Source organism: Ascidia mentula, chromosome 2 (genome assembly GCF_947561715.1).
Source record: "Ascidia mentula chromosome 2, kaAscMent1.1, whole genome shotgun sequence".
Lineage (NCBI taxonomy): Eukaryota > Metazoa > Chordata > Ascidiacea > Phlebobranchia > Ascidiidae > Ascidia > Ascidia mentula.
Genome location: NC_138567.1, coordinates 814241 through 825153, shown reverse-complemented (window position 1 = coordinate 825153; position 10913 = coordinate 814241). Strand labels below are relative to the sequence as shown.

Sequence of the window (10913 nt, the reverse complement as noted above, 5' to 3'; positions counted from 1 at the left end):
ACCATAGAGATGAGTTTGTCCACTGTCCGTTCGATTTTGTTGAGCAAGTAGCATGGCAATATTCTGGAAAACGACAGGTTACTGTTAACAACAATAGCCACTTAGTTATGGGGTAAAGATGTTGTCGCACAACAAGCAACGTCATGTGGCAGGTCCGCTAAAGCTATACCGGTACGATGTAACAGCAGCAACTCGCAGCACAGCATCTACTATTAGTTTTACAAGGCAGCTAGAAACACCACACAGCAAAAACAAGTATTTTTCATGACCGATGTATTGCTGAAACGTTCAGCATTACAAAACAAACATTATCATGTTGGATCTGATGCTGCGGAATGTAAAATTATGGGCCATATTGGGTCGTAATTTTTCGGTAGCAGAATAAAGTTGCATCAAACAGAAAAGAATCCCCACAACTAACGATAAGGGTTTACGCAATTATCATGGAAAACATCTGATGTAATGCATCACTGATGTATGATGTATTTGTTCACAATTACCCTGGTCTGCTGGAAGGGATGAGACGATGAAGAGTAACAATTGTCATTTTGTCGAATTATATTTGTGACTAAATAATTATCATGCACGAGTGAAGACAACGTAAGACCAATTTAATTCAAGGAAACACGTTTACATTCTCATTTTAAAAACTTTGGTTTCTTAAAATCGGCACAAAACTTGTTTTGATCCAAAAACAAACCAAAAATGTTTGTTTGAGAAATGTGTACACAGGATTTTTAAAATGTAAGTTACCTTTTTTCTTAAAACTCTTGACTGAAAATTTATTTAGTCATGCATGAAATTAATTTTTATCTTTATTGTCCCAACATTGGTTAATTATTAACTCAGATACTTCTCTGGGTGGGACGCAGCACAAAAGAAATTATTATCGGCAGGATTCTAGTTCACAGAGATCAGCAACCAACAGTCTTGTTTGTAATAGAACTACAATTGGTAATACGGTAGTCCAGACGTAATGCATGTATGGACTATGGTAATATACATGGTCACGGGTCGCATAGTTGTCCTGTTGATATCTGTTTTAGCTATTGCTATCCGCATAATGGCCATTCTTCACCCGATTTTGTGTCAACAATGGGTTTGACGTCACAATGCGGCAGATAGAGATTGGCTGAAAATGCATTGGTTTAGAGGAGTTTTTTGATGAAAAGCGTTTAACGCAGCGGTAATTTCTTTTTTGGAAAAGGTTTTAGCTGAAATTATCGAGAAATGTAAGTACCAAACATCAGAAACGATATATTCCTAATGGTCCTAGAAAAACGCCAGAAATTAATAACAACCTGCGCGCCAGACAGCTATTTGGGCTTTGTGTGCGCTTTTACTGCGGCCATTCAGTTTTAAACGTACTCTACTACTGCGGTATTAAATATCTGCAGGTTCGGTGAAGCCCGATTTTTTTAAATGGCATTTATAATAATAGTTCTCCTTTTTTATATTAGAAATTTTGTAAACTGATACAAAGAGTTAAGTAAAATCATGGCATCCACAAGTAATGTAAGTATTTGTGCTATACTTGTGTTTAAACATAATGATCTTGTTTTGTATTAGTGCCATTTCCATTTGAACTTGTATAAATTTACTGTTTATTTATTTGTAGCAGTTTCCCCAAGTAAACCCTGAGGACATTCGTTGTCATCCCGAGTTGTATGAGGCAGGTTGTGGTGGTTTTGGTGACGTTGTGGTTGGATTTTACACAATCCTTGGTATATTTGTTGCTGTCAAAATCTTCTCTGTTACCGGCGGTCCACGAGATAGAACTTTGATGAAAAAAAAGTAAATTTCAAATCATATCATGCAATATGTTCCTACTAGTTGTCTGTGCTTAACCTGTCAAATAAATTTATATCATTAGAGCCAAAGAAGAACTTGAACATCTGCAGAAAGCTGACCACGAAAACATCGTTCGTGTTTTGGGTTTGACTGAGTGGCCATACTCAATAGGAATAGTGATGGAATATTGCGATGGAGGAAATCTCCGGCAACTACTTTTAGACCAAACAATATTACTTCCATTGTCATTACGTATTAAAATGTTGAGTGAAATATCGACAGGAATCAAATTTTGTCATAATTTCCCGGAAAAGCGTTTAATTCATTGTGATATTAAGCCGGAAAATGTGCTCATCTCAAAAGAGTTCATTTGCAAACTTTGTGACTTTGGAAGTGCTGAGTTAGCAACACTTAGTAATTCGTTAACTGTGGATCTGTCAACGATCAATAAACGGAGTAAAAAAGACAAGATTCAGCTTACCCCCCTCTATACGGCCCCAGAAAAGCTAGACGACCCAGGCATGAAACCAACAAAGGAACTTGATGTTTATGCTTTTGCTCTACTTATTCATATGATTCTTGCTCGTGAAATGCCATATCCACGCGGTAATCCAGAAGAACTACAAGAAAAAATTAAACAAGGACTCAGACCAAACTGCAAAGCTATTGAAGAATTTAAGAAAACTCTCAATTACAGCGACAGAGTAATCGTTGAAAACCTGGAGCAACTGATGAAGCAGTGTTGGGATCAAGATCCATCTAAACGACCAACGATGATCGAAATCTGTGAGAGATTGCAGCAACTTCTCGACCAACAAAGCCCAGAAGTGATCGAGCAACAAGTGGAAGATGTTGTCAGACAGATGGACATCAAAGATCCCTTTTTTGTCAACCTTGACCAACTTGTTCCTCTTCAAACATTTTCAACACGAAGCAGAAGTTTCCAAGGTTTGTTATCTAAAATGTTGAAGTTTAGGGTAAGTTTGGTGCAGAATTTAATGCGTGTTTAATGTTGGATATCATGATGGAATTTTATGATGCAACTTTTGTGATGAAACATTTCTCTGCAGGTTATGAGCGCAGACCAGATGATGATGTTGGCGTTGATCACGCTCCATCAACTCCTGCCTTGCAACTAGAACACAGTAATGATGGCCAGGAACCTCGGCAACGAGAAGGTAAAAAATTATCTGACCTTCTTGTATGAAAACCAAACGTTTCCAAGGTTTGTTTTTGTACTCTTAGTACCCATAAGTGAACTCTTGTCCTCGCGTAACGATCTGAGAAACGATCAGTCATATTTCTAAGGCCTGGTTTTTATATTGGCGTCAGAGATTGGCGCCACGTCAATGCCTGACTACGGGAAATAACCGGACGGGAAAGTTTGTTTTTATAAACCATTTTGTCTCTGAAAATGTGCGTTAACTTACAACGATTAAAAGTGACTTCATGTATAGATGTTGGTTCTCGTGTGGACAACCGATCTGATGCACTTGGTGACGTCACCCGCAATTTCTCATCAATTGATGACGTTCCGGAAGATTCAACTGATGATCAGCTTGCAGGTAACATATTAAGGTTTTTTTAACGGAAAATCTCTGTGAGCATTCCGAAGAATGAAACAGATTGATTTCTTAATTGAGGAACCTAAAGTCAAACGTTTTTAACATACAATACACTATCACGAAAATGGACGAAAAATGGAAATTAACAATACAAGAAACTGCTGTAAAACTACAAGACGTACCGCTATGTGTCTAGCTATGCTGAACTTTATAATACAAAAACCCCATTGTAAGATACATAGCATGGACAAATTTCTTGGGAAATAAGAGAAAAGTCACTTGTGTTTTCTGGCTTTATTTTTGCAGATGAAAACTTTATAGAGAATTACGTCAAAGATATGAAAATCGGAAAAAAAAAAGCTGACGAGACGAGACAAGGGTTTTCAAGGTTACTTGAAGGTCGTGGGGCAACTGCAAAAGAATTGAAAACAACTGCAGATGAAAAGAAAGAAGAGGGAAAATATTTGGAATCAATTTTGTTTTATGAACTTGGAGCTGAATTTTTCGAACGTGATGAGAGGGTAGAAGCAAAGGATATTAGAGATTGTGTGGAGGGTCTGATGTGGGCTAGTGATAATTTGATGAAAACAAAACAAAATTTGGATCAAAACCATGAAAACAAACGAATAATTCATGGTCATGTGATCCCACAAATGGAAACGATGAGACTCAAAATACAAAATATTAAAAACGTGGAAGAAGAATTCAGATGTTTAAGTCAGGTGTGGTGTTTGCACGGGATTGAATGGTGCCAACATTTAATTGGAGATTATTTATCGAGGGAATCAACACTTAAACTTGGACTTGAAATGATGAGGAAACAGTTTGGTGAAAATTCAGCAAAGCATCGAGTGTTCGGAATTTTGTTTCACAACCTTGGTGTTGTTTGCCAGAAAACAAATCGACTGAATGAAAGCGTGGATTTGTGTAAAAAAGCAATCCAAGCTTACAGAATGGCAACATACATAACTGAAGAGGAAAGAAAGAAGTTGATTGAAACAAGTGAAAACGATTTGCTACGACCGCGGATGGTAGTGATACATAGGCAGTATACAGAGTAAACATGATTGAAAACTTTGTACTTTGCTCAGTTTTACTTGAAGTAAAAACAAATATCGGCGGTTTGTGTAAATATTGTATGTAGCGTCACCTGATTACGTCATGACAAAATGTAGACACGTGTTGAGAAATTGGCTGCAGTAACTTTCGACGCCGTGCGAATGAAAAGTTCCTGTCCTTTGTGTTTACCACAGCCGCTGTTGTGTAAATAATGTTTCGTCGTTGCTCGCACATTTTTGGTTAATAATTGTTAAGTACGTATGAATCAATCATCCCCAAAAGCCTAAATAACTATAAAACCTACAAGCAAACAGTGTTTAATTCAATTCTACAGAATACATTCCATCTGTATCTGTTGTTAATCAGCTATTCTACGCCAATTGAAACTGCTTCGTAATTGAGATGCTACAATTATCTGATGTATTCCAAACTTTGACAGTAGTGACGTTTTGTTAGTGTAAATACATCGTGAAATATGTCAAGACATAAACCGATTGGGCGACAATTGAGTGAAAAGTATTTTGCCATGTGAGATTAGTAGCATGTCTGCTGGCTCAGTGGAGACTTATCGGAATACGTTTGACAGTTGGAAGACGAACCGATAGTTAAAAGAAACGTGGCACTAATGAAACGTAGAAGATTGAAAAGGGAAAAGGTCAAAATAAATACAACATTGTTTGGAAATAGTGGTCGCATGTATTTTTGTTACAAAAGCAGCTTTTTGCAGGTGTTGCGGGCACAACTTACATTAATACAAAAACATGGACTGTTAAGTTTGCGAGATATCTTTTTTGATGGCTTTACGGGTAAACACTTTAGTACAAGGCCTGTTTATTATCAAACAGCTTGGTGAAAAACTGAAAACTCTGTGAATGCCACTATTTACTATCCCTGCTGAAATTGTTTGGCTTTTATTGCGATAATGTTTATCGCGACATGCCTACAGCCTTTAAAGGTTACATTTGAATCAAAATGTATTTTATAGTGAAAAAATGTCGTGAACATCAGTAAAAGTCTTGCCTTGACACTTTTGTGACATGTTTGTACATGAAATATATCCGCATGAATTTTATTACATCTTGTAAAATAAACACCACTGTACAGATAAACTAAAGTTGAACTCTTACAACGAAGAAAGGAGTAGTCCCCATTACATGTTTACTATCTGGGTTGCTTGGTTGTTTATTGCTTGGAAAGTTTTGAACTACTGAAAACAGATGTGAATGCTTTCTTTAGAAGTGATGAATTAGTAGACAAACAAGTAGGTAAAAATGTTTCAAATTGCAGAGAAACAGAGTCGCTAATTGTTAGTCAAGTCTCAGTCTTCCAATTAATTATACTTAATTTTTATTCTCAACAAATGCCATTTGACAAGGCCAGATTGGAAAGTTTGTCATTTGCGTGACCTTTTTCGGCGACTGTTAATTGCTCGGACGATCACAACGTTTTTCATATGTTAATGCATTAGCTAATTTTTATTGCACCATTAACAATCGCTAATCACCGCGCAAATACAAAACTTTCCAATCTGGCTTCAGATGACATAATTTCAGATTTTTCTAGTTCTAGGGAACATAGTTCGTACAATATTACACTAAACACCAGATCATCAGTTTAAGTGGTCCACAAAAAAACAGCCATTAAAAGTTGGCCCCAAAATGATAGGAACCACTGCTTTAAAAGACCCCTAAAAGGGAGTAATTTTGGGGTAGCAGAACAAACGATAAGGGTTTATGCAATTATCATGGAAAACAGCTGTAACGCATCATTCCGACCGCCACTTTAATTCGTTCGCCCTGGTCTACTTGAGGGAAGGGCTTCCACGCGAATCACGCGAATCACGCAAACCACGCGAACCATGCGAACCATGCGAACCATGCGAACCATGCGAACGAAACGTTAGCGAAAACCAACAAATTATGTCACATTCTAACATATAAATATAAAATACGCGAACCTCTCTTGGTATTGTAACTCAGTTAGCCACGCTACACTAATGTGACATAATTAGGTTTTCGTTAACGTTTCGTTCGCGTTGTTCGCGTATTTTAGAGAAGCCCAGGGGGAGGACGATAAATAATAAAAATTTGTTCGTCGAAATATATTTTGTATCTAATCGTTTTTACGCATGACTGCATGTTATTTCCTACAAGGAAATCATATTTTTTGTTCATTTTTCAAGCACATGTTTCTTAGAATCAGCAAAAAAACCCTTAATTTCTGACAAAAAATAAACTAAAGGTTTTTGTTGTGCGTGATACAGCCAATAGGTTTTGTGAAAACATATTATACTTGTTTTTGTTTAAATCTTGTCTGAAGTTCTGTTTAGTCATGCATGAAATTTATTTCTCCTAATTTACCCCCAGGTAATTATTAACTTGGGTTTCCATCTAGGTGGAATGGGTGAAAACTTCAGAGTTAGCAACCGCAAGTCTTATGTGTAACAGGCCAAATTGTCATAGTTTGTTTGTAATGCATATATGAACCATAATAATTCTACGTCACTGGTTGCGTGTTTGTTCTGTTAATATATGTTCCAGGTCAATGTATTGGCTATTCTTGATCTGATTCAACAATAGGTTTGACGTCACAATGCGATAGGTGGAGATTGGCGGAGAGTGCATTTGTTTTAGATGGAAGTTTTCTGATAAAACACTTTTAGCGCAGCTTTTTTGTGGAAACAGGTAACAGAAATCACCGAGGAATATTTGACGTCACAATGCGGCAGATGGAGATTGGCTGAAAATGCATTGGGTTAGAGGAGTTCTATTTCTTTTTTAAGGGTTTTAGCTGAAATTATTAAGGAATGTAGGTACCAAGCACCAGAAACGATATATTACAACTGGGCCAAGCAAAACACCAGGAATTAACGACAACCCGCGCGCCAGACAGCTATTTCGGCTTTGTGTGCGCTTTTATTGCGGCCATCAAGTCTTAAACGTATTTTACTGAGGCCATTGTAAATGTCTCTCTCATAGATATTTAACAGTGTCTTCATAGCAATAGCGCGTGAGTCTCTGTGGCTGGACATGTCCTGACGTATTCTGCTTCTTCTGGTAAAGTAAACAGGTCTCAGAAAGTTCTCTGGATAAATATAGTTTGAATTGTGAGGTTGCAGTTAACTTGCAAGTTAAACGTTAATACAAGAAAAGAATGTTGATTCCACCAAAATAAAACAAAGTTGCACATACGCACATGCTATTTATGCTCTCTATACTGAGAGCTGATTGGTCGGTTCTGTCACGTGATGTTATGTACCACTTGAAATAATATTAAAAAAAGAACATTATTGGCATATCGAGGTTATATGTTACACAGGATGTAAGATTCACATACTTGAAGACAAATGGTTTCTAAGTCATTTGGGGCACTTTGGAACCAAAGACAATCGCTCTGAAGTAATCTAGGCCACATCATTTGGGTTATTTTAACACGGATATAAGATAATCAAGGACAAACGGTCGTTTAAATCACATAGGGCAGTTTTTGAGGCTACACAAAACAGGTGGTTAACAAAGTGTTTAATGCATCATGCCATCGAGGACTTTGTCTTAATAATAACAACACTATTGGGCCTTGCATAGCTTGTGCGGTGCTACGAATAACGTACCTCATGATCTGTAAGTCATCTATTAGTTGACTGTTCCACCAATCAATATCTGTTACGTTTTTTTGTTTGCATCCTACAATTTTTTGACGAGTTTGATTTTAATTAAAGACATCAAAAAATGTTATTTTATGTTTTTTTAGTGTTATTTTATGATAGAAATTTTGTAAACTGATACAAAGAGTTGAATAAAGTCATGGCATCCACAAGTGACGTAAGCATTTGTGATTTTTTTGTGTTTAAACATACTGATCTTGTTGTGTATAAAATGCCATTTGCATTTCAATTGCTACTTGTATAAAAATACTGTCTATTTATTTGTAGCAGTTTTCCCAAGTAAACCCTGGGGACATTCGTTGTCATCCCGAATTGTATGAGGCAGGTTGTGGTGGTTTTGGTGACGTTGTGGTTGGATTTTACACAATCCTTGGCATATTTGTTGCTGTCAAGATATTCTCTGTTACCGGCGGTCCACGACAAAAAACTTTGATAAAAAAAAAGTAAATTTTAAATCATATCATGCAAAAAGTTCCCACTGGTTGTCTGGACGTTAATCTGTTAAACAATTTTTTATTAAAGAGCCAAAGAAGAACTTGAACATCTACAGAAAGCTAACCATGAAAACATCGTTCGTGTTTTGGGTTTGACTGAGTGGCCATACTCGATAGGAATAGTGATGGAATATTGCGATGAAGGAAATCTCCGGCAACTACTTTTAGATCAAACAATATTACTTCCATTGTCATTACGTATTAAAATGTTATGTGAAATATCGACAGGAATCAAATTTTGTCATAATTTTCCAGAAAAGCGTTTAATTCATTGTGATATTAAGCCGGAAAATGTGCTCATCTCAAAAGAGTTTATTTGCAAACTTTGTGACTTTGGAAGTGCTGAGTTAGCAACACTCAGTAATTCGCTTACTGTGGATCTATCAACGCTCAACAAACGGAGTAAAAAAGACAAAATTCAGCTTACCCCCCAGTACACGGCCCCAGAAAAGCTAGACGACCCTGGCATGAAACCAACAAAGGAACTTGATGTATATGCTTTTGCTCTACTCATTCATATGATTCTTGCTCGTGAAGTGCCATATCCACGCGATAATCTAGAAGAACTACAAGAAAAAATTAAACAAGGACTCCGACCAAACTGTAAAGCTATAGAAGAATTTAAGAAAACTCTCAATGACAGCTACAGAGTAATCGTTGAAAACCTTGAGCAACTGATGAAGCAGTGTTGGGATCAAGATCCATCTAAACGACCAACGATGATCGAAATCTGTGAGAGATTGCAGCAACTTCTCGACCAGCAAAGACCAGAAGTGATTGAGCAACAAGTGGAAGATGTTGTCAGACAGATGGACATCAAAGATCCCTTTCCTGTCAACCTTGACCAACTTGTTTCTCTTCGAACATTTTCAACACGAAGCAGAAGTTTCCAAGGTTTGTTATCCAAAATTTTGAAGTTTATACAGCAATTTTGAGACATAATTTTGATTTGGTTTTGCAACATTTTGTGATGAAATAAAGTGATTTCTTTGCAGGTTTGGAAACAAGACCAGATAATGTTGATCACGTTCGTCACGCTCCGTCAACCCCTGCCTTGCAACCAGAACACCGTAATGATGGCCAGCAACAACAGCAACGAAAAGGTAAAAAAATATCTGACCTTCTTGTATGAAAACCAAACGTACAAAATCTTACATCTCTTATATCAACTTCACGTTTCCATTGCAATTGTGAAATGTTTTAGAAAATGCTGAAGCAAGGCCGAGTGTCCGACCCCTTGACCTTGGTGAGGTCACTGACAACCGAACAATCAGTGATGTTACGTTACCACAAATGCACTCTGAGCAACAAGCAGGTATATATTAAATCATCTGCACCTGTTTAGATGCATTACATAGTTTGACATTTGCAGAATCTGTTGGAATTGCAGGCGGGAGCAGCAGTAACCTTATTGTGGCACGTGGTGAAAGTGCAACTTCACCTGAAATATCACAACTAAGTCTTGATGGAGCCGAACACAAATCAGGTGTGAATAATGAATACATTCTGTTTGAAAGAGTCTTTTGTAGCTTTAAGTTTTTATGTAACATCGGTTTAATTTTAGTGTTTGTACTACATCACTGCCTCAGGAGCTTTGTAACTGCTTTTGTTCATCAGTGACAAAGTTCATGACACACTACCACTACACCTTGTCACTATTCTGTTTCATTTAGACTCTGACGTGGACTTGAGCGTTAAAGAACCTTCCACCTCCAGAATTCAAGGTCACACATTGTCTGACATTCAAGCTGAACAACCGGCAGATGTGGATCAGAGAGCATCCCAACATACAGGTAACATGTGTAAAAGTTTTTCTATGCTGTCAAACATTGAGACAATATTCTGCTAATTAAGTCTTCAGGAAATTAGGCCATTCCAGTAACACTAATATTCGCACCAAGGCAGTTCCTATACACAAATTTAAATACCTAATCCCCTGGGCAAGATTTTTATTTAATTTCAACATGCGACAAAATTTAGATGTTGACCTTCAGGCATGGTAAAGGTCACATACGTCTACTTTACTGCCACGACCCCAGTTTATTGTATTCTTTGTATTTAGTTTTTGTCCGTGTAGTTACAGGTCTTCATTTGTATGGCAAATCACGTTTTAAAGATTGCAACTATTATGATTCCAGACGATACTTTTTATAAATTTTTCCACAAAGGCATTGTGAAAGGGTCTTCTTTGTGTAATGACAGTGGGTGGAAGTTCATATTTCACTTTTACAGAAAAGTATTTCAGTTCTACGTCACTGACAGCGAATTACGTGGAATGTCTCAGAAATAAAAACTACAAAAAAGCTGACGAGACGAGACGAGAGTTTTCAAGGTCACTCG

General features: G+C 37.2%; 1 protein-coding gene across 1 annotated transcript; it reads left to right on the top strand.

Moving 5' to 3' along the window:
- Window positions 1-1447: 1447 nt before the first annotated feature.
- LOC145889034 (receptor-interacting serine/threonine-protein kinase 1-like) lies at window positions 1448-4799 on the top strand. The gene is made up of 7 exons (XM_082979910.1): window positions 1448-1515; window positions 1619-1794; window positions 1874-2739; window positions 2862-2969; window positions 3249-3356; window positions 3663-3911; window positions 4750-4799. Exons 1-7 carry the CDS (start codon window positions 1498-1500, stop codon window positions 4797-4799), a joined length of 1575 nt encoding a protein of 524 aa, XP_082836036.1. The 5' UTR covers window positions 1448-1497.
- The last annotated feature ends 6114 nt before the right edge of the window (window positions 4800-10913 follow it).

Coding starts and splice junctions, on each gene's coding strand:
- LOC145889034 (XM_082979910.1), top strand. Junction 2,740..2,861: donor ACGAAGCAGAAGTTTCCAAG/GTTTGTTATCTA, acceptor ATTTCTCTGCAG/GTTATGAGCGCAGACCAGAT. Junction 3,912..4,749: donor TATTAGAGATTGTGTGGAGG/GTCTGATGTGGG, acceptor TCAATTCTACAG/AATACATTCCATCTGTATCT.